The sequence below is a fragment of the Plutella xylostella genome, chromosome 18 (genome assembly GCF_932276165.1).
Source record: "Plutella xylostella chromosome 18, ilPluXylo3.1, whole genome shotgun sequence".
Classification (NCBI taxonomy): Eukaryota; Metazoa; Arthropoda; class Insecta; order Lepidoptera; family Plutellidae; genus Plutella; species Plutella xylostella.
Genome location: NC_063998.1, coordinates 7,866,039 through 7,893,953, shown reverse-complemented (window position 1 = coordinate 7,893,953; position 27,915 = coordinate 7,866,039). Strand labels below are relative to the sequence as shown.

The window sequence follows — 27,915 nt, the reverse complement described above, 5'->3', positions numbered from 1 at the left end:
ACTTTTTATTTATTTTTTGTGCACATTGAACATTTTTATATATAATTTATACTCATTTTTTATTATTATTTTTATATATATTCAACACCTTTATTTAATATCCTAATGGTAAAAAATAAAGCATATTGGAAGTGAAACTAAACGCTTTATCATTGACAATGGAATTTGACACTGACACTGACAGTGACAGACAGATGACAGTGACAAAAATATTGTCAACACGTCAATTCCGTACTTCTGTATTTCTGTCTGATTTTAATCGAATTTCTTATATATTTCTAAACCTACTGCCTTTAAAAACTTGTATTACTCACCATGGATAGCCAAAGTAAACGGCTGGCTGAAGACATATTTCTTCGGGAGCCCGCCGACGCTAGAATCAGGTAACCTTTCACATAACCTCAAAGTGTTTTATGTTCTCAATTATTTTTGCTAAATCTTTGCCTAAACTTTCAGAAAACCTAAAGATGAGGTCCAGGAAGATCACCACCCTAACCTTAAGGTGGAGATGCAAACTTTACGACTGAACCCTGATTCTCAGAAGCTTGTGATGGATACGTTGCATTACCTACACGGTCCAGACTTTAAACTTGGCAGTGCTAGTGTGTATAAGGTAAATCCTTGTTATTTTTAAGTACGTTTATAATTAGCATGAAAGTAAGGGTAATACTAATTTATTATAAAATAGCATTCAGCTACATAATTTAAATAACTATTGTACCTACAATGTCTAAATTTATTGATAACACCCAAAAAATATGGCAGAAAGTAGCCCTAAATACATAACAAACATTTAAATACAGCAAATATATCAATATCTCTGCATTTCAGATTATGTTTTGTAAGTACCTTCAGTAGGTTAGTTTTAGTAATTATTATTTAAATTTAAATTCTAGGATAAGGGATCAAACCTCAAGAACCGATACTGGATGGAGCGAGGTAACCTCATAGTACAAGGCGGGTGTGACTACTCTATTGTGAAGAAACCTGACATTGCATCATCAGAAGACAGACTGCGGTCTTTTGCCTTAGCTAAATTGGAAAGGTACAACATTCATTATGGTTATGTATTGTCATAAACAAAATTTGTCCTTTTTGAATATTTACAAGCATGCCCTTATGTACGTACACAACATTATTATTTTTTATTACATATGGCCCTTTAAATTTCTTAAACTAAGTTCTTGAAAATTATATTATCCTGGCCACTAAGATATTAAATTCATTTTTTGCAGGTACAACTTTCACAAAGTACACTGCTCAGAGGCGCTGGGTATGGCTGCTGAGAGTGTAGACCAAGCATTAGAAATATTATTTTACAAATATTTCAAAGTAAACTCACAGGAGCGGCCCGAGGTAGTGCCTACCTCAGGAGAGCTGCTTGAAATGAGAAATGATGAGAAAGCTGTGCTAGAATCTATTTACGACGCCAGCTTCCAAGCTAAAAGCAGCAATATATGGACCGTCAAATTAAACCTGAACTACATTACTAAACTGTATGAAAAGAAGGAAGTAGTGAAACGGAAAGAAAATATAAATTACAACAACAAACACAATGGTTTCAAAACAAAAAAGCAAGAAAAGTGTAAACTTTTCCTCAAAGGACCTTGCAGGTTCGGTGACAAGTGCAAATTCTTACACGAAGTCAAAGTAGAAAATGCTATGAAAGAAAGTGCAGCTACTTCAGAAGGAGATAATATTTTTTACGAATTAGAAATAAGATTTCCTGAAGATTCAGTGTATCCGTACCAAGTTCCATTGATATTTTTCAAAACGGGACACAAAACCAGTGTGATACCGGAACTGACTTGTTTAAAAGTTACCGCTAGATTATTAGAAGAAGCTAAAGTATTAGCGCAAGATGGGGTACCTAGTATTTACTCCTTGGTTGAGTTGCTGAATAACGAAGAAGACATAACACATTTTATACAATTTGATACTACACAATTTCCAACACCGTCTGACATTATGTTCCCACAACTTTTGGAAGATCCCGCTGAAAAAGAACAATTGCCAACACACTACAAAAAGGGTGTTGACAAAAACAACAGAGCTAATGTCAACTTTGAGGAGATTTATCGGGAGAACGCTGAAATAGCCAAGAGATGGCAGGAGAAGACTGACAATAACAAGTACAACAAAATGATGTCGGGCAGGAGAAAATTGCCAGCGTGGGGCAAGAGGAAAGAGATACTTGGTGCAATACAAAAATCCCAGGTAGGTATTAGGCTACTGTTATCATTATCAATCCTTGTATCCCTAATCAGGGACTTGCAATATTTTTCATCACTTCGTACCCCTTCTTGAAAGCCAATGCATTGCGTCATTGCGTCTGTCTTGCGTTTTCAACATTAAAACAATCGTTACTTCTCATCAAAAGCGATTAAAAAAAAAAATACAAAAAAAAAACTGTTGTGTCTTAATCTCTTAATCTAATAGTCTTCAATGACCATGATTAGCAGCTCTTAGTTTTTCTAATGCTATTTGTAATTTATGAACAAATAGTTTATCTATTACAAACCAACAGCTTTTAAGGGCCTGCACAGGGTGACGTGCACCGCCAAATTTGGGTTTTCAATGCTCTTCACACAGCACACGCAGTGACACGCACACATGTAAGTTTGCACAGTGGGTCGATAAACTTTTACTCGCCAACTTTATTGACAATTATGTTCAAGTATATTTTGGGTGATTTTAGGGTAAGTATAATTTTTAATTACACTGGTAAGTACCAGGAAAGAGTAGAAATTAATAGGGGTGTCACTTTTCTCTATACTCGGAACCCGATTAGATTTCTAAACAAATGTGGTATTTACTTGTAGAAAGGTAACTACAGGTATTAAAGTATAGATAATAAGTTATACTAAACCGAAAGGGGATGATTCAAGGGGTCATTCTGAACAACTTTGGTTCTACGAGTTTTGCAAATTCGAGAAAAAAATAATCGTTTTCCATGGTAAAAAGTCACGTGTCCACAAAGTTTCTATGAAAAAGGTTTTTTTTAAGGTTAATTTTTAAAACTCGTAGAACAAAAATTCAGAATGAAACCCTGTCTCACTTGTTTTTACCCGACTGCCGAAGGAGGAGAGTAATGTTTTTCGATTGTATGTATGTATGTATGTTTGTAAGTACCTATATTTTTGGTAGCAGAAAAATATATTTTATTATTTTTAGGTTTTCGTACCTCAAAAGGAAAAAAGGAACAGTTATAAGATCTCTTTGTTGTCCGTCTGTCTGACTGACTGTCTGTCACCGCCCTTTTTCTCAGAAACGGGTAAAGATATCAAGCTGATATTTCGCATAGATATGGGGAGTACCCAAAAAAAATGGGGTACTCCCTCTCCCATACAAGTAAATTGGCGCTGATATTTTTTCCGGTTATTTTGATGGTGTAGGTAGGGTATCGTTGAATAGGTTTTTTTAATATAATAGGTATAAAAAAGGTTAAAATATAATTATTTTGCTTTTACCCTTAAATTTGGGGAACACACCATAGACAAATCCTAATTAAAAAAATGATTTCAATAGATGGCGTGATTTTATGTTGGATAACTCAGAATAAGAAGTGATGATATCTCAGAATAATAATGGTTAATGGTGCTATTCCACTGAGCACCGAAACCAGTGGGACGCTAGTGAAAAGTGGTCATGGAAATGCACCAGGGTAGACCCTGCTCCTAGAACAATGCATGAGTTTGTGATTTGTGTACGTGCGTGAAAAGCGAGGATGGAAACTTTGAATATTTTCTTGATTTTTTTATTATTGATGCAATAACATTGAATTTAGTAAACCCAGTAAACCTAACTAATCCAGAGAAAACCTAAAATATCTTTCTCTCTCTCTGAAAAACATACTTAATAGCCCAAACTCGATGCTTTTAGCTATTAACATCTTTGAAATAAAATTCAATCACCACCGTGTTACTGCCCTCATCAGATCCTCACGAGACCTTACCTCAACCAGCACCATGAAACTGTGTTTTTGAATCCTTACCTAATGTTCCTACGTATTGTCATCACTTAGATCCATTCGCTATATTCCTGCTCCTCATCCCAGGGCCGTGGGGACCGCAGGCACGTCAGCTTTTTAAAGACATCAGCAGCAGACTAATAGAAGTCTCAAGGGACCCTAGGGCTGGCACTTACCTATCACAAAGGCTAAGCATCGCTATACAGCGGGGTATCGCGGCCGGCGTCTTGGGTACCCTACCCGACAGTGGCAGCGATCTGGCCAGCATCATCTTTTTAGTTTAATTTTAATTTTATATTAGTTAGTTTTAGTTAGGCATTAATAATTATAATTTAATCAAGAAGTACCATGTAACTAATAAAAAACATTATCATTTAATGTATTGAGTATATTATAAGAATTATACTTCCTCAATTTCAAATAAAATTATGTTGGTGTCATAAAAGTTGAAAAAGTGCAATAACAACCAATGTGCAGTGATTTTGTGTCTGTACACAATTAGATCGCGAGCTGTCAGTGCTGCCTAAACCGACGTGACCCTTCTTTGGAGGCCACCGGCCGACTGAGTCAAACGTCGCTTGTGTTTATGATTTTATAACACAGAAAGCCGCCATAGATATTTGTATGAAGATTTGAGGGAAAAAAATTGCTCAAGTTTGGGATTAATTTACACAAAATAGGTGTGTGTTCATTAAAAAACAAGGTATTTAGCGCCTAGTCCAAGCATTTATCTTTATAATTTGATAAGAATTATATGAAAATTCTTGATAATTACGACACAGTTGTTACAATACGGGAGTGTGATTTACTGGTTTTTCAGATTTAATTTACAGTTATCCATAAGCATTTACTTAAATTCGAATGATTCAGCACCTAGCTAAACTCTTCGGCTACCTTTGTGATTTTTTTCAAGACTGTAGAGCATCATTTACTACATAATTCTATGACAATGCCAACCCTCGATTCCCTATTGCCGACCCTTAATCTAACAGCTTGATCAAATTAAAAAATAAAAATACATATTTTCTTCCCCAGATTGTAGTAATAAGCGGTGAAACAGGATGCGGCAAAAGCACGCAAGTCCCCCAGTACATTCTAGACGACTGGCTCGATAACTACAGCCGCTCGGATCGCAAGCATGTCGACATCATATGCACCCAGCCGAGGCGGATATCCGCTATAGGAGTGGCCGAGAGAGTCGCCGATGAGAGAGTTGAGAAACCGGGGCAGGTTGTCGGTTATCAGGTCAGTGTTACTGAAATTATTCTGTTTGAGTTTCTTCAGAAGTCTATTCTACTACAGTAACAATCGTATTTTCCACCCGCCAATATATTTAAATGATATAAAGCGCATGTAAATATGAAATCCCTTTCAAAAGTACCCTTGTATTAACCCTCTTTTTTCGTGCATTTTTTAGCACCAGTATATATAAACACCGCATTAAATTTACCATCATCCTAATAGTTTCGTCCATAAAAGTTGAAGACACATTTCCATAAGTACCTATATATATACCTACTATAACTTACATTTTCAAACTCCACAGATACGTTTGGAAAGCAAAGTATCGTCGAAAACGAGGCTAACATTCTGCACCACAGGAATATTGCTGCGTCGACTCGAATACGATCCGCAACTAAAATCCGTCACACACATTCTAGTAGACGAAGTGCACGAGAGATCAGAAGAAAGCGATTTCCTTCTACTGATTCTGCGGGACCTTGTCAAAATAAGGAAAGACCTGACAGTCATACTGATGAGTGCTACGTTGAACGCGGATTTGTTTTCGGAGTACTTTGGCAAGGTTCCAGTGTTGGAGATACCGGGTAGGACGTTTCCTGTTGAGCAGTTCTTTTTGGAGGATGTCATAGAAATGACCAATTATGTGATGGAGGAGAACGGAAGGTTTTCGAGGAAGGTTAAAAAAGGTAATTGATGTTTTTTGCATGCCTTTTGTATTCACAGCACGGTTTTTTCACTTGGTAAGTGCTTTATTGAACATAAGTTGATTACTCTTCCTATTGAATAGAAGTTTTTCGATGACCATTTCGTTAACTGTTTTAAGCCATTGCTAGTTTTAGTATATAAACCCTGAGTTTTAATATTTTGAAAAGGTAGAAAAATCTATAAAAACGGCATCGACTGTACATAAATATCAATCAATCAGTTTTGATACCGTTTCTTTTATACCATAAATAAAAATTTAGTATCCCACATCCCTATTTCCAGGAGACAAAAGGCAAGACATAGAGACAGAATTGGAGACGTGTGACCTCAAGTCAGATTCGCTGGAGCCTCCCAAAACGTCTGTTCGAGATGAGAACCTGAGCATTGCGCAAATGGTCGCTCGATACCCGCATTGCTCCAAGACTACGTGCAAGAATATGTACCTTATGGATACTGAAAAGGTATGTGATCTGTGGATGAATCCGCACTTACTTACGCGCAGTTGTGCAAAGGAATTTGAAAAAGACTGCGTGTTTAAACTGTATTGCTGTCAATTTCTGTCTGTATACTGCCAATGCATGATAGCAATATATTTTTTCTTAAATTGTCCTTTGGTTACCACTTCGAAAGGTTATAAAACCACCTACTCTCTGATCATAATTAAACTATGTAGGTATGGTCTTATACATATAAAAATGACTTATTTATAAAAAGAGTATGTGGTAAGTGACTCAAAATGTAATTTTTAACACCTTTTGCTCTACGACTTGAAAACTCCCTGAAAAAGCACCCTTTCGGCTTACTATCCCTTTTTGAAACACCCTGTATTTACTAATCTTCTTCATAATTTTAATCCCAATTCCAGATAAATCTAGAGCTAATAGAACACGTGCTAGCGTACATAGTGGAGGGCGACCACAACTGGCCACGAGAGGGCGCTATCCTGATATTCCTGCCGGGAATAGCCGAGATTATGGCCTTGCATGACCAGTTGAATGATAGCCCTATGTTTAGTCCCAAGTAAGTTGGATAGATGTTTCATTTTAGTTTATATTTATGGGAGTTTTGAGCATATTATCGTGCATTATAAAAGTGGTATAGATAGACGAAAAGCGTATATTTTTGTCATGATAACCTTAAGGTCTTCGCACATTATAACAACTCGACTCTATGCTAGACATTGATATTTAAGCCCTGTGTGCCCTGTTTAATTTCAACAAATGATTATAAAGTAGTGTACAACGAGTGGCCTACGCATCGTACACTAAAGGTCTAGAAAAACTAAAGGAGCGTGAGTAGAGTTGCTGCCGCGTTGGCGTGGAGTTGCTATAATGTGCGAAGCCCTTTAGTCACTCTCTTTCGGACCCTATTTTGTACGATAACGCTTCGAATAATCTTTTATCAACTTATCATTCAGTCATAAAATATGCAGCATTTGCCGCCATTTTGTTTTTCTATCATACTACGATTGATCGATGTATTACAAGTGTCCGTATCATGAATATTGTCGTATCAAGTCGATACCGTAATTCGATATCAATTTGTATGACATCTTGATCAGCGCCCCTGTCGCTAACATTAGGATTTAATAAATCGCATACAAAATCCAGTATTAAAGTCGACCATATTACGCACAAAGGTATAGCTTTCACTATCACACACACTATAAACACTATTGGTGTTTTATTTATGCTATTTTACTTCCAGAACCGGCCGCTATCTGCTAGTACCGCTCCACTCGACGCTCTCAGGCGAGGAGCAAGCGCTAGTGTTCAAGACGCCTCGCCCCGGCGTCAGGAAGATCGTCATCTCTACGAATATAGCAGAGACCTCTGTGACGATTGACGACTGTGTGTTCGTGATTGACAGTGGGCGGATGAAGGAGAAACGGTGAGTTGGATTAAAGAGTAATAGGCTTTATGGTGTGCTAATAAAAATAAAAAAATTGAGACTGACGTATTCATATTGCTTGCTCCTGTAGTAGCTCTGTCTAGGTATATTCTGGTCTGCCATCTTCTATTTACCAATAGCATGTTTCACATTGTCCCTATATTGACTATTAATCATGATTGTACTGAATTTCTGACCTTACTTGATCTGTAGAATGCGGATTACGAGTTCTTACACTGTTCAAGCGGTGTAAACTAAACACAAATTTGTATGGCGCCACATAGTCGCTACCTAGCGGTTCATTCAGTGCACTACCACAGCGTCATATAAATTAGCAAAAACTCCTTCTTAGACCCTGTTCAAACTATAATTTCCTATACACCTACTTATATGTTTCCCAAAACACTAGTCGCTAACACGTACCAACCTTACAGCTTCGACTCAAACCGCAACATGGAATCGCTAGACCTAGTCTGGGTCTCAAAAGCCAACGCGAAGCAACGACGCGGGCGCGCCGGCCGAGTCATGCCCGGAGTCTCCATACATCTCTACACGTCCCACAGACACAACTACCATTTACTAGAACAGCCAGTTCCAGAGATACATAGAGTTCCTCTGGAGCAGTTGTTGCTGAAGATTAATATGATGCCGCTGTTTAAGGATATGACTGTGCATCGGGTTTTGGGTAAGTTTTTTGGTGATATTTATACAGGGATGTTGCAAAAAGGGTATACTAAGCCGAAAGGGGGTGACTCAGGGGGTCATTCTGAACAACTTTTGTTCTACGAGTTTTGAAAATTCATGCAAAGTTGAGTGTGTTTACAACTGTCATTAGTTTCATCATAATGACTACTAGAGGCGCTGGCTTCTATGTACCTACGAATAGTTACCGTAGCATCATCCACAGCTGGAAGTAAACCACTTCCACGTACAGTCAAGTGCAATGGGGACTACCGTTTTTTTGCTCACCAGTTGGCGCCACTGTCGACTGAGGTAAAGAGGTACCATAGCTGTCAAATTTATCAAAGGCGACTTTATCAAATTGGCGCCAAATAAAGTTTTTAAATCTTGAATCTTATAAGCTTATTAATTATAAAATAACTATCATCATATCGAGTTACTATGCCGCAATGTTGTTCAGATCCGTTATATTGGGAAAGAAAAGGAGGACATATGTTACCAAGTGATAAAACTGTTCTAAAACAGTGGCTTGTGAAATAATTATTATCCGATAATCTCGTGTTTGTGAAAATCATTATAACCAATTTCAGAAAGAACATAATGTAAATAAGGATTAGGCATTTAATAAATACACTAAAAATAAAAGAATTACACACTGATTTAACTTTTATTTATCCTCTCCGTTTAAACACACTGCTATACAAAAAATATAACACATTAGTAATCCACACAATGAATGCTGGTTGAGTTGTTAGTTGAAACTTAATAATGGTAGTATAGTATACTAAGTATTCTATTATTTGTGGGGGTGTCAGTACCTGCACCTGGCTCACTCGAATGGAGCCTTTGTCCATGTCCGCCTTAAGGTCTAAACTCCACTCCTAAGCTTGGACCATTTCCTACCACACTGGTCCTCTGCAGGTTGGTGGGTTCGAAAATCTAGATATGCAGGTTTTATCACGATGTTTTCATTCACCGTAAGAGCGATGGTATGTACGGTGGCCTGCGCCTAAAAGTATACAGGCGGCGATTTTAAAATAGCGATCTCAAGCTCACATGCTGCTCAAGCACATCCACATAAACACCACTGCTACACACATCACACACAACACATCCCCGGATTTATAACAGATGTAGCTGGTCCCTTCATCATCAGGGATCGCTATTTTAAAAACTCCGCCTGTATACTTTTAGGCGCAGGCCACCGTACACTGTACATAAATTCCAAAGTAGTTACTCATTGGTGACAATATCTAGATCTGGAGTTTCATTTTTAGTGTTTACACTGCTATACAAAGTTTCTTAAGGCCACTCAACAGTATACACTGAATCATTTTGTTGTATGATGCTGTCCTCTACGTTAACAACCAAGTTACTGTTACGGTCATAGTCTTGGTGTCTGTAAAAAGCAAAAACATAGCTGTTACCTAAGCAAACAAGCATACATTTCGTAAAAAATAAGTTTGTAAACAGTAAACAAACTAACCTCTGAATTAGCTGCTCTTTGAGACCGCTTATTTATGCGCCTCTTTTCCTTAATTCAGCTTTCAAAGCGTGCACATTCATCGATAAATAATCCATATTTGCGATAATTTCGCGAAAAGAGATCACTTTTCAACAGGGAAATGAACGAAAATATAATTTATCACGAAGCCCGCCAAACAAATTATATGAAAAGTAAAATGTCACTTAACCTCAGTCGACACCAGCGCCCCTAGCGGCAAATTCACACGCGTTACTCCCCATTAATCCTGATCCCCTATATAGCTATAACTACAACCCTCCCACTTAGGCGCCACCTTTGTGAAAGAACCTTGAACCACCTTGTTTCGTTACTAAGACTTGTGCGTGTGTGTTAAAAGATGGCGCTAATTTGATAAATATCGACCTTTATTAATTTAAGCGCCATCTTAGAACAAATATTGGAACTAGCGTCATAAAATTCATGCCCGAATATGACACATGTGTTGTTCACTTTTAACTATTGCAAGCCAGCCCCGTGTGATACGAAATGATGGCATTTTTCACTCAACGACATAGTTGTCAATGTGGTTTAATCGTTAAACTATTCGGTTTTCATTATGGAGGTTGAGGGTTTGAATCTCGGGGACATCTTTTTAAACATTTTTATGTTTTTTGTGAAGTATTATAAATACTGTGTAGATTATAATTATACTATCATCGTCAAAATATTTTATGGCCGAAAATAAAAAAAAACATAAATTAAAAAAACTTTATTTAACTAGGTAAACAAAGTATTACCTATCAGTCTTTAAGCATACAGAATTATGAAACAAAAGTGAATAAATTTAGAAATTTGTAGAATAACAACAATAAGAACCAACATGTTACTAAATTTCACAATTTACATCTTATGCTGTTTACTACAATTACATTATTAAGTATACTTAAATAAAGAGAACCAACATAATAAACATAAAGAGATGTCAATAATTGGGAGAAATACAGGTTGTGCAAAAGTGGTAAGTAACTAAATTTCTCACAATTTACATCTCTTTATGTTTTCTACAATGAAATAAATACCTAATATTTTAATGGGTAGCCGTCATTGGCTATAATTTGTTCTAAACGGTTTTTCATGTGCATGACCATATTCCAGCACCCATCACTATTGCGCATTAATTCCCAGCTGGATAAGACTTCGTCCTGTAGATTCTTCTTAGTCTTAACTTCACTTGTGTCCCAATTTAAAACCATTTGACCCCACAAGTTTTCAATAGGATTCAAATCAGGACTTTTACTTGGCCAATTTATAACTGTAATGTCATTTTGAGTATGCAGCCATTCCTTCACAATGCGAGCGCAGTGCACTGAGCTATTATCTTGAATAAGATAAATCTGGCCTTCAGGATGAGCAACGCGAACTGAAGGCAGCATATCATATTTTAATATTTCCAAGTATCTTTGGCTTGTCATGCGTCCACCGATTTCAACCAGTTCTCCTGGGCCCATAGATGACATCCATCCCCAGTAACCTTAAAAAAACAATATTAATATCAATACATTATATCATAAATATAATATAATAGAACTATGTATATTTTTCTATAGATGTTACCTAACTACCTAATATTGTAAACTACTTAAAGAAAATTTATATAATAGGCATTACTATAACTAAAATACGAAGTATACGAACCCAATGTTATTCTGCCACTCGCCCTATTAGGCAAAAGATTTTTTGGTTCATATCGTTCGTTAGGTTTCCTCCATAAAAATTTACGACCATCTCTGTCTATTTAAAAGTTTTCATCAGTAAATATGACAATTTCATTTCCCCAGTCAAAATTGAGATATTCTCTAGCAAATCTTACTCTATTTTGCCGATGCTCATCAGTAAGAGGTATCTTTTTTGCTGGCTTATAATTATGAATTCCTGCAGCATGAAGGTGCCTTCGAACTGTATGTAGGGAAACGCCATGCTCTTGCGCAGTCGATCTAGTCGTTGCGAACGGAGATTCAGTATGAACCCTTACAATATCACGGTGACGCTGTGACTCATCAGTATAGACTCCAGGAGGTCGCCCTTGGCGAACACATTTCACCTCACCCGTTTCCTGATACCGTCTAATCCATAAACGGACTATATTTCGCTATAATAAAAATATAACATATCAATCGTCAATCAATTATACCTAGGGGTAATCCGATGATGATAATAATAATAATAAGATACTTTATTATTCTCAAAAAAATGTTGAGGATAAAATAAATAAATACTCACGTCAATACCTAACTCTCGTCCAATTTCTTTATAACTCTTATTCTGTTCCCACAGAACTACAATTTTAGTTCTCAAAAAACTATTAAGGTGAACCATCGTATCAAATATAAATATGTAAAGCGGAATCAAATTGCACTTTTAACTTAATCACTTTGCTCAACACAATAGAACATTAGTCGTAAAAAATATTCAAAGAGTTATCAAAACTTGAAAATACCCTCTGCGCTTATTATGTGCTAATGCTGCTAAAGGACCGTAACATATTCACTAATTCGACCATGTGATTAACAGACACCATAGCTCAGTGGTTACGACGCCAGACTTGAGTCTGATAGTCAGTGAGAGCTCGGGTTCGATCCTCGCCTAAGCTCCTAATTTCTTTAAGTTTGTTTTTGATAATAAATAATATATTAACTCACTGTACCGTCATTCGAAGCCTAAAAGTGAGAATAGCGTGTCTATTTTTCTAGCTGTGGCGGATACGTTACGTCAGTTTCCGGAGTAATCCCCCGCCCTCTAGTTCACATTCCTTCCACCAGGTGGCGTGAGTTGACAATATGGCGACCGTAGAATTTTAAATCATTGGCGGTTTTAATTTTTCACTGTGCGGACGTGTCCTAACCTAAAAATCGGTTGGGAAAAATTAAAGTCAGTTTCTTAAGATACTTATTTTACTTGATTATCCTATAATTTAATAAAATAAATTCAGTGCAAGTGATTTTAAGTCGGTGAGTAAAATAACAATCATTATTTTAAACGGTATTACCGTTCGTACTCTATAATGAGTGATTCGGAGAGCAGTAGCTCTGTAAGTTCATCTTCCGAATCTGAAAGTAATGCTAATCCCCCTGATGCGGTGAACGAGCCGTGTCCTGATACAGCCCCTAAGAAAAGTAGAAAGCGTAAGGCGCCTGAAAAGGTTGTTAAGGGAGGAAAATGTAAAAAATCCGATAAAGAATTGCGAAACTTGGCCAAAGAATGTTTTCAACATTTCATGTCTGTAAATACCTATCCTAATTACCCACCGTATCAGGCGCCTTATTTTCGACAAGCAAGTGAGGACGAAGTCAGTGTAAATGTGAGTGGTGAATTGTTTTCTGATGATGATAATGACAAACGCCCCGCTGACCCGTGTGCAAATTTCGAGTTACCCCTGAGTACAGTGCTAAAGGAACCCTCAGTTTCAAAATCATCAAAGGATCATATTGAGTTGTTAAACTCAGCGCAACATTTTAATACTCCAGAGTGGTGTGATGTTCGATACTCAGACGTTCAAAAAAGTTATTGTTCTACCCCCGGTTTTGTTGAGCTCGAATGCAATGACGAGGTTAAACCTTTCGATAGGTTTCCAAATTTGGTGATTTCTGACAGAAGTTATGCTGCATTAACACAAGCTCTGTTGAAACAACGGGATGCCACGCAGGCAAGTTTTCAGGCCCTTCTAAAGTGGGCATCAGAAACAAATGAGCTGTCGTCCTCGACAATAAAAGATAAAGTAAATGAGATTTTTATTGAGGGCAAATTTAATAAAATCTCCGGTGACTTGCTTCAACTTACTTGTGGCCATAGGGCTGATACGATAGAGCAAAGGCGTGATGGCATTCTGCGTTATGTTAAAGATAAATATGTTCGTTCGAAGTTGCGCAAAATTCCACCCACTTATGATTCCTTATTTAGTAAGGATATGTTCACATCTGCTATTGAAAAAGCGGGCGGCATGAACAAAGTTTTTTGGCCTTCCCGAGGCCCATCACAAAAAACCAACTGGCCGGCTGCGCAAGCTGGACCGTCAAGTGCTGAACCGCCCGCGCAGGGCTATCAACCTGACTTACCTAAAGCCTACTACGGCCGACCTGCATACAGTATGCCGCCTGCGCAAGGTGCGTATCCTATGTACTTCCCTACGCAAGGGATGCTGCCTGTTCCTACGTACTATCCCCCGCAGGGATTTGGTCATGCTTTTCCAGGACAGAACAAACGGTTTGCGCAAAACCACAGTAATAGAATGAATAGACCTGACACCAGAGCTTCTCGTCAGAAGTCTCAATATGACGATGGACATGGCAAAATTCAATCGAAAATCCAAAACATTAACTCTAAAAATTTTCGTGGCAAAAGGAAGTTCTGACTCGGACATGACGCGTGTCGCAGGTCGCTTAGCTGGCTTTGTTCATGCATGGGAATCACTGCAAGCTCCAGTAACCCTGTTAAACATTGTAAAGGGCTACAAAACTCCCTTCGGAAAGAAACCTCCTCTTTACCTTCCGAAAAACATAAAACGCAGTTGGAGGACCCCTGTTTCACCACAAATGAATCAAGCCGTGAAAGAAATGATGGAATCGGGAGTTTTAGAGAGCTAGCAGCTTTCCCCCAGCTTTATCTCCCCTATGTTTTTAACACCGAAAAGCGATGGGACCATGCGACATGTCCAAATATCGAAGTTCCGACTCATAAACATCCAGAAAATACCAGACCTTCTGCAGCCACGCGAGTGGCTCGTAAAGATCGATATCTCAAGGCTGCCACCAAAGAAGTACCTCGTGTTAGAATGAAAAATAGCAAACCCAAAGGAGATTCAAAGCCTGGTTGGCCTCATAAACTTTGCCAGCTTTCCAGTACCGCGAGGTCGGCTAAACCATCGCAGCCTCCTTCAGTTCCAAAACTACCTGTTGAAGCTAGATTCTTGTCACCGTGTCGCTCTCCCAGAGCACGCCCTTGCAGAACTGAAATGGTGGGCGAAAAACCACTCAAACCAGTCCCGGCTTCATGCACCATCAGTCCATCACTTACTGGCGACAGACGCTTCCAACCTGGCATGGGGAGCTCGCCTCGACGACATGGAGATGTCAGGGATCTGGCAGACCCACGAAGCCAAACTCGTGCACGTATCAAAAATGATATTCGCGCTTCTCGACAAATTTCAAATTCACCTGGTTGCACATCACCTGCCAGGGAAACTGAACAGCGATCACCTCTCACGGTTTCAAGAGACTCCCGAATGGCATCTACTTCAAGAAATAACGTCAATAATTTTCAAAAAATGGGGAACGCCCCGCATAGATCCGATGGCGACGAACTCGGCCCATGTGGTGCCGCGGTACGTCAGCCTCGACAGGATGGATCGGAATGCTCATCATCACGACGCATTCAGCCGCGAATGACATTACTCGCTGGCATTACACCTGAACACGGCGACGGAAGTGTACCTAATAGTAGCTTCAGTGTGGGAGAAGGTACCCTGGAGGCCCGACATCAAGAATCGTGCCCTCTCTCCCCCCTTCACAATTCGGCGTCTGCACCAAGTGCTGGTGGACACGTCGACGGGTCTGCCACCGCCGCAAGTGCTGGAGATGACCCTGGAGGTGTGGAGATGTGGGGGTGGACCCACAGCCTGACGGACTGGACCCCACAACAGAAACAACTGCTTAAATCAGGTTGGCGTGATTCTACTACTAAAACATATAATAATGCATGGCAAGGGTGGTTAAAATGGTGTTCTCAAAATCATGTTTTATCAAGTAATCCCTCTGGATCTCAGCTAGCTAGGTATTTAGCAGATTTACACCAAGTTAAAAAGCTTTCCTATAATACAATTCTAGTGTACAAGTCAGCAATCTCTACACTTTGTAATCCTGAAATCTCTGAACGACTGAGCTCACATGTTTTAGTTCAAAAGGTCTTAAAAGCTATATCTAGTCAAAAACCAAAAGTAGCTAATAAGCCTCCTATTTGGGACACAGACTTGCTTACATCATGGCTGACCAGCAATAGCCCAGATCCTAACAACTTATACCAAAGCTCCAAAAGGGCGGCTACTCTGCTACTACTCTGCTCAGGTCGCCGGGTCCATGACTTAACGCTACTGGCAATTGACGACCAACATTGCTCTGTTTCAGATAATCAGATCATACTGTGGCCTAGATTCGGTTCAAAGACCGACAAAGTTGACGTGAGGCAGTCAGGGTGGCGTCTAACATCAAACCAAGATCAACTGGCCCTAGACCCGGTATACTGGGTAAAGAGAGTGATCAGTCTGTCAGCAACACGGCGATCTCTGTGCAAGGTCAATAATTTATTTATAACTGCGTGCGGCACTCCGAAGGCGGCGTCCCGCGCCGTGCTGGCCGGCTGGGTGCGCGGCATGCTGGCGGACGCCGGCATCCGCGCCAGCGCGGGCAGCGTGCGGCCTGCTGTCGCCTCCAAGCACTGGGCCCTCAACTACCCCCTGGACGACATCCTGGCCCGAGGGAACTGGCGCTCACAAAACACCTTTTTAAATTATTATTGTCGGGAGATACGCTCATCTCCTTCCCAAACTAACGTGGTGTCGGCTATGTTCTCACCCATAGCAAACTGATTATATGTATTATAAATACTATACCTAATACGTGATTAATCATGAAATTACTGATACATACGATGATTATATTATATGAGTTGTATTATACATAAGTATTTATCAATCACTTTCATTAAAATTCATTTTAAGTAAGCTTGAGCATTCTCATCTAACCTGATTGAATGTATAACATTAGACTCAATTATAATGTTTACTATAATAATATAAAATATAATTTACTTTTCTGCAAGACCTGATTAAGTGATCACAGGCACAGCCTAAACTAATTTATTGATAAAATAAAGACCTGAAAGAAAGTTAGCGTACTCTATATTTTTATTTCAACATTTGTCCAAATCTTTATAAGTACATATACTTACGCTATCACATTGGCGTTACATTACATTCATATACCTACCTTATAATATTTAGTAGGTTACTACCAACATAGGTAAACACCTTCATTCCACCAGGCGATAACAAACAGGTCTCACTTTTAGGCTTAGAATGACGGTACAGTGAGTTAATATCAGCGTTTTACCTACCAATAAAACGCTTATTAACTACTTACCTCATTCGAAGCCTAATTTTTAATTCTGCCTGGTAAAAGTTCGAACGCAATGATTTAAAATTCTACGGTCGCCATATTGTCAACTCACGCCACCTGGTGGAAGGAATGTGAACTAGAGGGCGGGGGATTACTCCGGAAACTGACGTAACGTATCCGCCACAGCTAGAAAAATAGACACGCTATTCTCACTTTTAGGCTTCGAATGAGGTAAGTAGTTAATAAGCGTTTTATTGGTAGGTAAAACGCTGATATTAAGGAAGTGTTAAAAATTTGATCGTTGAAATTATGAGGGAGAAATAGGAATTCTCATAAGAATAGTCTACGAATGATACGAGACGCGATACCAGCGCCACTGCCCATGACGCGAGGACTATCGCAACATAAAAATACACAGACTTGGCTTTGCGAAGTTTGAATTTCTATTTGAAATGCAGGGGGTCAGGATTAATTGCACTTGACTGTACTAAAACACTTTTCCTCGCCCTTCCTCATCCAGCCACTACCGGCTACCTCTCTACAGTCGTCAGTCCAGTTTATCAGAGGGCATCCCACTCGACAAATTGTTTATCATACTTTATTTAATGTAAGAAAAAAAAACTTCCTTATTGTCTTAAAATACCAACAATAGCAATGCTAATTCTTTTCCTATTCTTTCCAGAGAAAGTAATCGAGCCGCCCACAAAAAGCAACATAGATGGCGCCCTAGTCAGACTGCAAGACGTCGGGGCGCTGGACACAAATTTCGCCCTCACAGCGATGGGTGCCCATTTAGGTGCCCTTCCAGTAGACGTGAGGATAGGCAAGCTGATGCTGTTCGGAGCTATATTCTGTTGCGTGGACTCTGCCTTGACGATGGCCGCTTGTTTGAGTCATAAGAGCCCGTTTGTTTCGCCTATGGGGAAAAAGGTGAGATAATTTGTATTTCTTTGCAATACTGTATTGATAAATAACGGGTGTTACACAGGTGATCAAATTTTGTTCTACAACTTCACGAAAAAAGTCACGTGACCTGCAAAGTTAATGTGGAAAAGCAGTTTTTTGTGATTATCTATAGACGTAGAAATAGAACAGAAGTTGTTAGAAATTACTGCCTGCCGCCTCACCTCCTGTCGGTTTACCATACCATTTTACAACCTGCACATAATATTTTGATGAGAAAATGGCAGGGCTCATAAATTTAATACTTACAGTGCGTTTCATCGATTATTATATATGCCGTTATGTTGGCAGCAATGGTTTTTAGTGTTGCCACAAAATAGAAAATAAGCTTCCGCAAAAATTTGGTTATTTTATGTTTTTTTTAATTTATTTATGTAAAGAAATATAAATACATTTCTTTACTCAAGCCTTTTTACCCATTGTCTCAATATTATGAGCAGGGTAATTGGATATTTGATATATTCCTTTAAATAATAAATTGTTGCTGCCTGACATTGAAAAATTTATAGATTTAGCTATAAAGTAGCTAAGTTGACAACAGACTTGACAGACAGGGGTTCCAACATTACGGCATATCTAATATTCTATGAAAATGAAACGCACTCTACTATCCTTTCACAGGGAGAAGCAGACGCTAAGAAGAGAGAGTTCGCGTTTGCAAATAGCGATCAACTTACCACTTTACGAGCTTACAGGGTAAGTTTACTATTTTCATATATCGTTTTCATTGACCTGTAGTTACCGGTTGGCCCTAAGGTCGGTGAGTATTAAAGGTATCATGCCATACCGTCTGAGATGTTGGGCGCTTGGAGTCGTGAAATGAATAACGCGTCGTGTCTTAACTGTATAGAACTCTCTTATTCAGTAAAATAGTAACATATTTATATGAAGATTCTGGAATGCGCTATGACGTAGACATGTCAATAAAGTCTAGTTTGGCTATCTATTAAATAGAAGGTATGTGACTTGTGACGTATGTTGTTTAGAGATAGTATTACAAATATTTATGGAATGCATTGTACTACTTCACATGCTACACGTCTGCATAACAGGGATGATTGTAAGCGTTATAAGCCATCCTTGTATGATACCGCCATTTTTTTATTTTTATTTTAAGCGCGTTTTTAACATATTTTTTTACCTTCCCACAGAAATGGCAAGAAGCTATGAAGCGAAGCACCCACGCAGCCTTAGTCTTCGCAAATGAAAACTTTCTCTCGCACAAAACCCTGCTGATGTTGGCCGACATTAAACACCAGTTGTTGGGGTTGCTAGCGGTGATAGGGTTTGTGCCTGATATGCCAGATCTACGGAGAAAGATGAGGAAGGACTCAGTGGCTAGCCTGACTGGGCCTGAGGTTAGTAAAATACTTGTTAGATTAACCCTGTCTAAGATAAAAAAAACAAAAGCAAGTTATATTTTCAAAAAAACTACCATTTCGAGTAAGAAATATAATTATGTTCACGCCGTCATAGAAGGTAGCTAAACTCTGTTTTTCCGCGATTGACGTACTCGTATCGTTCTATCGGCGGGACAATCGTCTGTTGACAATTTAGTAACCGAGATAAAAAAGTGACTTTAATTATTTTTTATTTCCAGTTAAACAGCAATGGAGACAACGAGAAATTACTGGCGGCCATATTGTGTGCGGCACTCTACCCCAACGTTGTTAAGGTTATATACCTAAATATTTTAACATCACAATTTTATTTCAATTGTACATCAAAACAAATCTGCCTGCCTGAAAGAAAAATACCCTTCAGGAAGGGTAGCAGGAATAATGATTGCTGTCAGTGTCAGTAAAGTTTTATCTTTCTTCTTTCTTTCTTTAAGTTCAAAGTTCGGCTCATATTCAAAGTTGCAAAGTACATTGAACTGGCAACGCCACCACTGCTAAATTTCTAACCCGCATTTTGCGACAGTTCCCGCTAGCCACTTTCTACATAAGAACAATTATGGTTACAATAATAATTTAAATACACTTAACAGAAGGTTCTTCCAAAAGTATAACTCACCATTTTCCACGTCCACTTTCCAACGGATTTTTTTTTATTTTTTTTTATAACGGTTCACCTTTCTCCAGGTGCTAACGCCAGAGAAATCATTCCACATGCAAGCGGGTGGCGCGGTGCCGAGACAGCCAGCGCCAGAGGAACTCAAATACAAGACGAAAACCGACGGATTCGTCGCGCTACACCCCTCGTCCATCAACTCTTATGTCTCCTACTTCTCCAGCCCGTATCTGGTCTATCAGGAGAAGGTCAAAACGAGTAGGGTGTTCATTAGAGAGTGCTCTATGGTACCTCAGCTGCCGTTGGTGCTGTTTTCAGGTAATTTTGCTACGTAATTATGAATTGTATTTATTTAGAGGTGTGTGATATTTATTTTTATTTATTTTATTTATTTTATTTATTTAATTCTTTATTGCACAAATATAAAAATACATGTACAAAAGGTGGGCTTAATGCTAAGAGCATTTTCTACCAGCCAACCTACAGGAGGTGCAGGAAAACAAGTACAAAGATGTGCAAAAAAAAAAAAACGAAAAAGTATGTAAGATGAAAAAACTAAAAACTAAATAGTCACTTAATAATTATCTTAATATATAATAACAATACATTCAAATAATTATATAAATTTATAAAAGATAATAATAATATACATATAATATTAGGATACATAACTATAATATACAGGTGTTGCAAAAAGGGTATACTAAGCCGAAACATACATGTGCAGCATGGTATATCTAAGCCTGAAACTGAAATCGGAATTTGAAAAATCACGAAAAAAACATTTTATTTTCCATAGAAACTTTGTTGGTCACGTGACTTTTTACTATGGGAAAAAAATTTTTTTTTTCGCGAATTTCCAAATTCTGATTTCAGATTCGGGCTTAGATATGCCATGCTGCACAAGTACGTTTCGGCTTAGTATACCAATTTTGCAACACCCTGTATACAAACATATAATAATATTAGATGTGTACCTACTGGCTGCATTTTTTTTTTGGGTGGTATGGGCGGTTTTTATTGGTAAAATTGTTCAGTATGATCAGTTTTTAAACTTTATATTTTAACGCTATATCGCTCTTTGCAATGTATGAGATTTTTAAAATACTACTGCAAATTATACTTATTCTAAATCAGATTTATAAACAATTGTAACTAGACTGTAATTAATTCCCTAATTTGTTTTAGGATGCACACTAAATGTGGAACTACATAACGGTACGTTTATAGTTTCATTGGAAGATGGATGGATCATGTTCCAGGTTGAAAAACACGAGGTACTTATCGTTTTATTTACTTTTTCGTATTCATATGAAGCCTAAATATTTTTACAAATTAAAGATTTAAAAAAATTCTGTACTTATTTGGTTTATAAAAACGCTTCGCGCTCCCCTAGCGTTCAGTAGTGGAACTAAATTAAATATTTTGACGACTAAAATCCAATTGGAATCGGCAAGAGTTAAAAAAAAAACATATTTGACTCTCAAGTTTCAAAAGTACGGATATATTTAAAATTTATAAATATTATTCGTAAAACATGCACTCACGACTGTAATCCCCGAAGGGGTAGTCAGAGGTGGCTCACAAGCGAGCCACCCACTTTTCGCAGCACATTTCTACTCACGTGATAGGTTGCGAACCATATCGCCGTTTTTGGAATAAGTACAATGCACTTAGGATGCACATCTAGAATCTAGATGTGCAGGTTTCCTCACGATGTTTTCGATCACCGTAAGAGCACGTGGAATTATTGTACTTAAACTCCTTAATTGAAAACACAATTTAAAGAATTCATTGGTACTGGCCACGATTTGAACCCATGGCCTCTCGATTGAGAGGACGAGGCCTTATCCATTACGCCACCACCGCTCCAAAACATGATTATGATTCTTCTTCTTCTTCTTCTTAGCCGTTTTCAACCTCAAATGTGTAGGCCTCCTTCAGTCTATGCCACTCATCTCGATCTTGGGCTATCTCTATCCATTTGCTACCAGATGTTTTCCTTATATCGTCGGTCCATCGCATTTGTGGTCGACCACGAGGGCGTGTCTCACCATACGGTCTCCATTCCAGCAGCGTTTTGCACCACGAGCCATGTTTTTTGGCGACGTGACCAGCCCATTGGCACTTCAGGTTCGCTACACGTTTGATGACGTCAGTGAATTTGCTTTGTTCTCTGAGCCATTCATTTCTCTTTCGGTCCCTCAGTGTCACTCCTACCATCTTGCGTTCAATTGCTCTTTGTGCCACTCTCAGCTTGGAGATAATCTCTTTTGTAAAAACCCAGGTTTCGGCCCCGTATGTAAGCACAGGTAGGATACACTGGTCATGTATACGAGCTTTCTGCTCAGCCGTGATGTTCATCTTTAGAGCGAATTCAATTTTGGAGTAGGCTGCCCACGCTAGTCTTATGCGCCGATCAATTTCATTGGTCTGGTTTTTCTTTCCCATGACGACTTCTTGACCAAGATAAACGTACTTCTCTACCCTTTCTATGACGGTTTGGTTTATTCTGATGTCCATGGTGTTGTTGGGACAGTTCGTCATGACTTTGGTTTTATCCAAGTCCATCTCAAGCCCAAACCGCCCTGAAGCATCGCTAAGTTCTTGTATCATGGTCTCAAGGTCATGTGGGTTGTCCGAGAACAAGACAATGTCATCAGCGAATCTTAGGTTATTCAGCCTGTTTCCTGCTATGTTAAGACCCCGATTTTCCCACTTTAACAACTTAAAGATATCCTCAAGCACCAGAGTAAACAACTTCGGAGAGATTGTGTCACCTTGCCTTACTCCTCTCTCTATCCTTACTGGATTCGTTTCTGGTGGCAGGTTTACCTTTAAGCTTGCGTTGTGGTAGATATTTTCTATGAGTTGCGTATAGCGGTGGTCAATTCTGGCATTTTGTAGAGACTGAATGACTGCCTAAGACTCCACACTATCAAAGGCTTTCTTATAATCTATGAATGCCATCCATAAGGGTATCTGATATTCTGTAACCTTCTCGATTATTACTCTCATAGATAGTAGGTGGTCCATGGTGCTAAATCCGCTTCTGAAGCCAGCCTGTTCGACTGGTTGGTAAAAGTCCAGCTTTTTTGTCAGACGATTGGTAATAATTTTTGTCAGTAGTTTGTAGAGCTGGGATAACAAACTGATGGGTCGGTAATTGTTTAGGTCTGATTTGTTTCCTTTTTTGAATAACAGAATATGAATAGACAACCAAAACCACGGCCCCGAGTTCCCAGCGGTGACACGACCCCCAACAATGGCAGCAGTCTGGGACATCGTGAAACCAGGGGTGCTAAGAATCTCTGGGAGAATACAAGCTGCTCGTTTAAAAAGGAAACTAGATTGATGATAGCGTCATACAAGGTGAAAACCCTAAGAACAGATGACCGAATGGAAGAACTTCTATATGAATTAGATAAAATCAACATGGTGGGATGTGGTCGGACTGTCTGAGGTCCGAAGACCGGGTGAAGAATGTCTCAAACTTAGCAATGGACATACAATGTACTACCGAGGATCCGACACAGACAAACACGAACATGGTGTGGCTCTCCTTATTAATAAACGGCTAAACAACAACATAAAAGAAATAAACTCGATCTCCGATAGAATTCTGTACACCATACTGCATATTAGTAAGAAAATTACCTTAAAAGTCATTCAGGTATATGCACCCACTAGTTCTGCTGCTGACGTTGACGTAGAACAATTGTATGATGATATAAGTAAATGTATACGAGAACACAAAACCACATATACAATTGTAACAGGTGATTTCAATGCTAAGATCGGGGTAAGAATAGACAGCTCAGAGAATGTATGTGGAAACTTCGGATATGGCAGTAGAAACGAAAGAGGATCCACACTTGTTAATTTTCTGGAAAAAGAGAAGATGTATCATATGAGCTCATTTTTCCAAAAAAGACCAGAAAGAAAATGGACATGGATATCACCAGGTGGAAGGTACAAGAATGAGATCGACTACATATTCAGCAGCCACAAATGCATAGTACAAGATGTAACGGTTTTAAACAGCCTCTGTACTGGAAGCGACCACCGTCTCATCCGAGCCTCTGTACTAATAAATACAAAACTTGAACGATATGCCACAATAACACGTAAAAAGCCCAAGGTGAATCCCATAAGTTTAGTGGTAAACAAATAACCATATCAGAAGCAGATAAAAGAACAACTGAAACATGTGGACATCAAATCCAGTACAGATACACTTCTCGACTATCTTAGCAAGACCCTTTGTGATGTAGCAAGACAGCTGCAACCAAAGAACACAAGCCGGTCACAGAAGTTACAAGACCAAACTAAAAATCTGCTAGAGAAAAGAAAGTCTTTGTTAAAACAAGGAAAAAGCCACACAGACTTATTTAAAAACATCTGCAAGGAAACACGAAGGCACGTCGAAAAGGATCTCGAGGCATATCGCGAAAGAGTAGTACAGGAGATCATTAATAAGTATAAAGGCCCTAAAGTATTTAGAAAAGCTTTACAATCTGGTACACAGCAAGTCACCAAGCTTAATGATGAACAAGGGAACCTAGTCACTGAAAAACAGCAGCTATTACAAGTTGTAGAGGGTTATTACCGAGAGTTATACAGGTCTAGGAACCCTAAACCACAAATACCAGTGACGCGGACAATAACAGACGTTGGATCCGAAGATGTGCCAGAGATCACAGAAGCTGAAATACAATTCGCCTTGAGCAAGATGCACAATGGTAAAGCCCCTGGTGAAGACGATGTCATAGTAGAAATGGTAAAAATGGGGGGTGATCCGGTCATACAGTTTCTGAAAGAAATCTTTAACAGGTGTCTAGAAGAAGGTCGAATACCTGAAAAATGGGAAAGTGCCACTGTCATCCTGATTATGATTATAGAATAGAATAGAATAGAATACTACTTTATTGACTTAAAAACAACAACATTATACATAGTTTTCAAGCATAATATTTGTATCATGCTCATTATCTCAGCAACTTAAATAAATAGCATTTTCGTGTACCTGTCTGGATATTATATTATTATATTTTTGTATATATTATAGTTATGTATCCTAATATTATATGTATATTATTATTATCTATTATAAATTTATATAATTATTTGAATGTATTGTTATTATGTATTAAGATAATTATTAAGTGACTATTTAGTTTTTTCATCTTACATACTTTTTAGTTTTTTTTTTTTTTTGCACATCTTTGTACTTGTTTTCCTGCACCTCCTGTAGGTTGGCTGGTAGAAAATGCTCTTAGCATTAAGCCCACCTTTTGTACATGTATTTTTATATTTGTGCAATAAAGAATTAAATAAATAAATAAATAAATAATAAATAAACTTTATATAACACCAGCGCTGCTCAGCCCAGCCATCACAATCTTATTTAACCAGCGACATTTTTTCAGGTTGCAGAAATGCTGAAAACCATCAGATTAGAACTGGTGTCCCTTTTGGAAGAAAAGATCAATGACCCATCTCTGAACCTACTTCATTACGAGAAAGGAAACCGAATCATAAAAACAATAGTGCACGTTATTTCCAAAGACTAAATGCTTATAAATTATTTTGATATTGATAATTTTATGCGTTTGGAATTGACATTTGGAATATTTTGTAAATGTAAGTAATTAAATTAACTTATTTCCAACGGAATATTAGTGTGATGAGCAAGCAATGGTCCATTTCTGGACATATACCTACATATGTTTATATACCAAAACACTATGTTTAAAGCCTTTTTAAACTCGCCTACTTGTATAAATAAATAAATTATTGTTGTTTGTGATAATTTGTCGATCTTAATATAGATTTTACCCACAAATACTTACTTCTATGTAAATATTAATTTTTAAACGTAACTGCCATCTTTAAAATAAACTTTATTTATTGAAATTGAATGTATGGTTTTATGTATGTATAAAATTATGTGTACCTACCTACTCAAGTAGATATTTTATTGGAACTACATGGTGTAAGAGTTTTCGGTCGGTCACTGTACGTGAATAAACATTTCGTTTATCCATTCACAGTGGCTTGTTTAACAAAAAGTGCCAATTTGCATCGGAATATTATTAAAAATTTATTAAGCAAGACGTCGTCAGCACGCGTTGATATTTAGTTATAGTACCTATCAAAATGCATAATTTTGAATTTAATTAAGTATAAGAAAAATACGACTGTAGCTCTCCCTAGTGTTCAGTAGCGGCATTAAAATACTCAATCGTTTCACGTTTGTTCTATTCGAATCGACAAGCGTCAAATATCAACAGCTCAAGTGTGAGTTTTTCAATACCCATCGAGCAGTGAAACCTGTTGTAAGTACCTGTACTAGCTCCGCGCCATACAAATTGGCGTTATCAAATTTCACTTCTCGATAGGTAGGTATTAATTAATTTAAAACCCCCACTTGAGCTACAGCAGCTGTCTTATACCCATATTTCAGGATCTGCCTAGCTTGGAGTCGGATGGCCGTGTGTGAGATGTCCCCACATATAATTATAAATCATTCGTGGTTGCCTGTTCGTAGCCTATTTAGCCGATTCTTAAAGAAACAGCGCGAAAGCATTTATGATATAAACGATAGGCTTAACCAACTTTAAGCATAGGTACATTCTGAAAGCCCTGTGCTATTATACCAGGCCTATCTCACTCCGCGCGCGGGCGGCGCAGGCGCCAGCATGGCTCCGGCCACGTCTGCGTGGCCAATCTAGTCGGCTGCCGCAAGCGAAAGACGACACACGCGCGCGCGCGCGCTATTTAATTTTGTTCGACTATGTTTAACTTTATAAAAAAATATATATTAAATTTACAGACACAAGACTTCCATATTATCACACATTATGAAGAAAAAAATCATTTTTTGACTGAAGTAAATGTTTTAAGTAGATACCTATAGGTTCCTATCTACCTCTTTCTTTACTTCAAATAATAGATCTATGAATAGGTCTTTAACTATGAAATTGCCGTAGCTTTTACTAGTCATTTCCAATCATTGAGTATGAATGGTCTGTAGCCCTACTCTTGGCACGCAATGTATTGGTTTCATCTTGCCTTCTCGCCATTTGGCACTCCCGAAATCGACGGTGGCGCCATCTTGTCTTAACTATTGAGCGGTTTTCCGTCGAAAACCATCAAAATCGAGTCCAACTTGTGAATTGGCACTCTTGACAACCTTTTTGACAGATGTTATTGTGTTCATTCTTGTGTTTAGGCAAGTCATTTAGGCAAGAACAAATAAACAACTTTTGAGTGGAGATTTGTGAATAAAATAGTTAAATTATAGCTCGTTTGGCGCTACAATGTACAGGAAATTTAAGTACAATGTGTACCATCGCTCTTACGATAAAAGAAAACATCGTGAAGGCAACCTGCATGTCTAGATTTCGCACATCTAGATAATATGTGAAACCCATATGTAATGGCTCGTTTGGTACAACAATTTACATAGGATTTAAGTGAAATGTACCTATATTATCCCTCTTACGATAAAGAAAAACTTCGTGAGACAAGATATCTAGGCAAGAAAAAATACATTAACTAACAATTTGTGAGTGGAGATTTGTGAAAATTGTGAATAAAGTAGCTGAATTATGTCTTGTTTGGCGCTACAGTGTACATGAAGTTTAAGTAACAATGTATACCATTGCACTTACGATGTAGCATAACATCGTGAGGCAACCTACATATCTAGATTTCGCACATCTAATGATAATGTCCTCCTAGCCGAATTTCGACCACGGCGGCCAATCTCAACTGAGATCAGCCATCTACGCAGGAGTAGATTATAGTGCCCAAGT

At 38.3% G+C, this 27,915-nt stretch overlaps 2 protein-coding genes across 2 annotated transcripts; both read left to right on the top strand.

Moving 5' to 3' along the window:
• The first annotated feature begins 185 nt into the window (after nt 1-185).
• LOC105390903 (putative ATP-dependent RNA helicase DHX57) lies at nt 186-26,016 on the top strand. The gene is made up of 17 exons (XM_011562276.3): nt 186-383; nt 457-613; nt 897-1,045; nt 1,236-2,217; nt 5,006-5,215; nt 5,517-5,898; nt 6,200-6,378; nt 6,783-6,937; nt 7,625-7,807; nt 8,242-8,492; nt 17,802-18,049; nt 18,704-18,778; nt 19,234-19,440; nt 19,683-19,757; nt 20,167-20,413; nt 21,284-21,372; nt 25,525-26,016. Exons 1-17 carry the CDS (start codon nt 316-318, stop codon nt 25,666-25,668), a joined length of 3,801 nt encoding a protein of 1,266 aa, XP_011560578.3. The 5' UTR covers nt 186-315; the 3' UTR covers nt 25,669-26,016.
• On the top strand, nt 14,410-16,590 carry LOC125489843. The gene is made up of 2 exons (XM_048627150.1): nt 14,410-15,667; nt 16,130-16,590. The coding sequence occupies exons 1-2, from the start codon at nt 14,410-14,412 to the stop codon at nt 16,588-16,590; spliced, it is 1,719 nt and encodes a 572-aa protein (XP_048483107.1).
• Nucleotides 26,017-27,915: the final 1,899 nt, after the last annotated feature.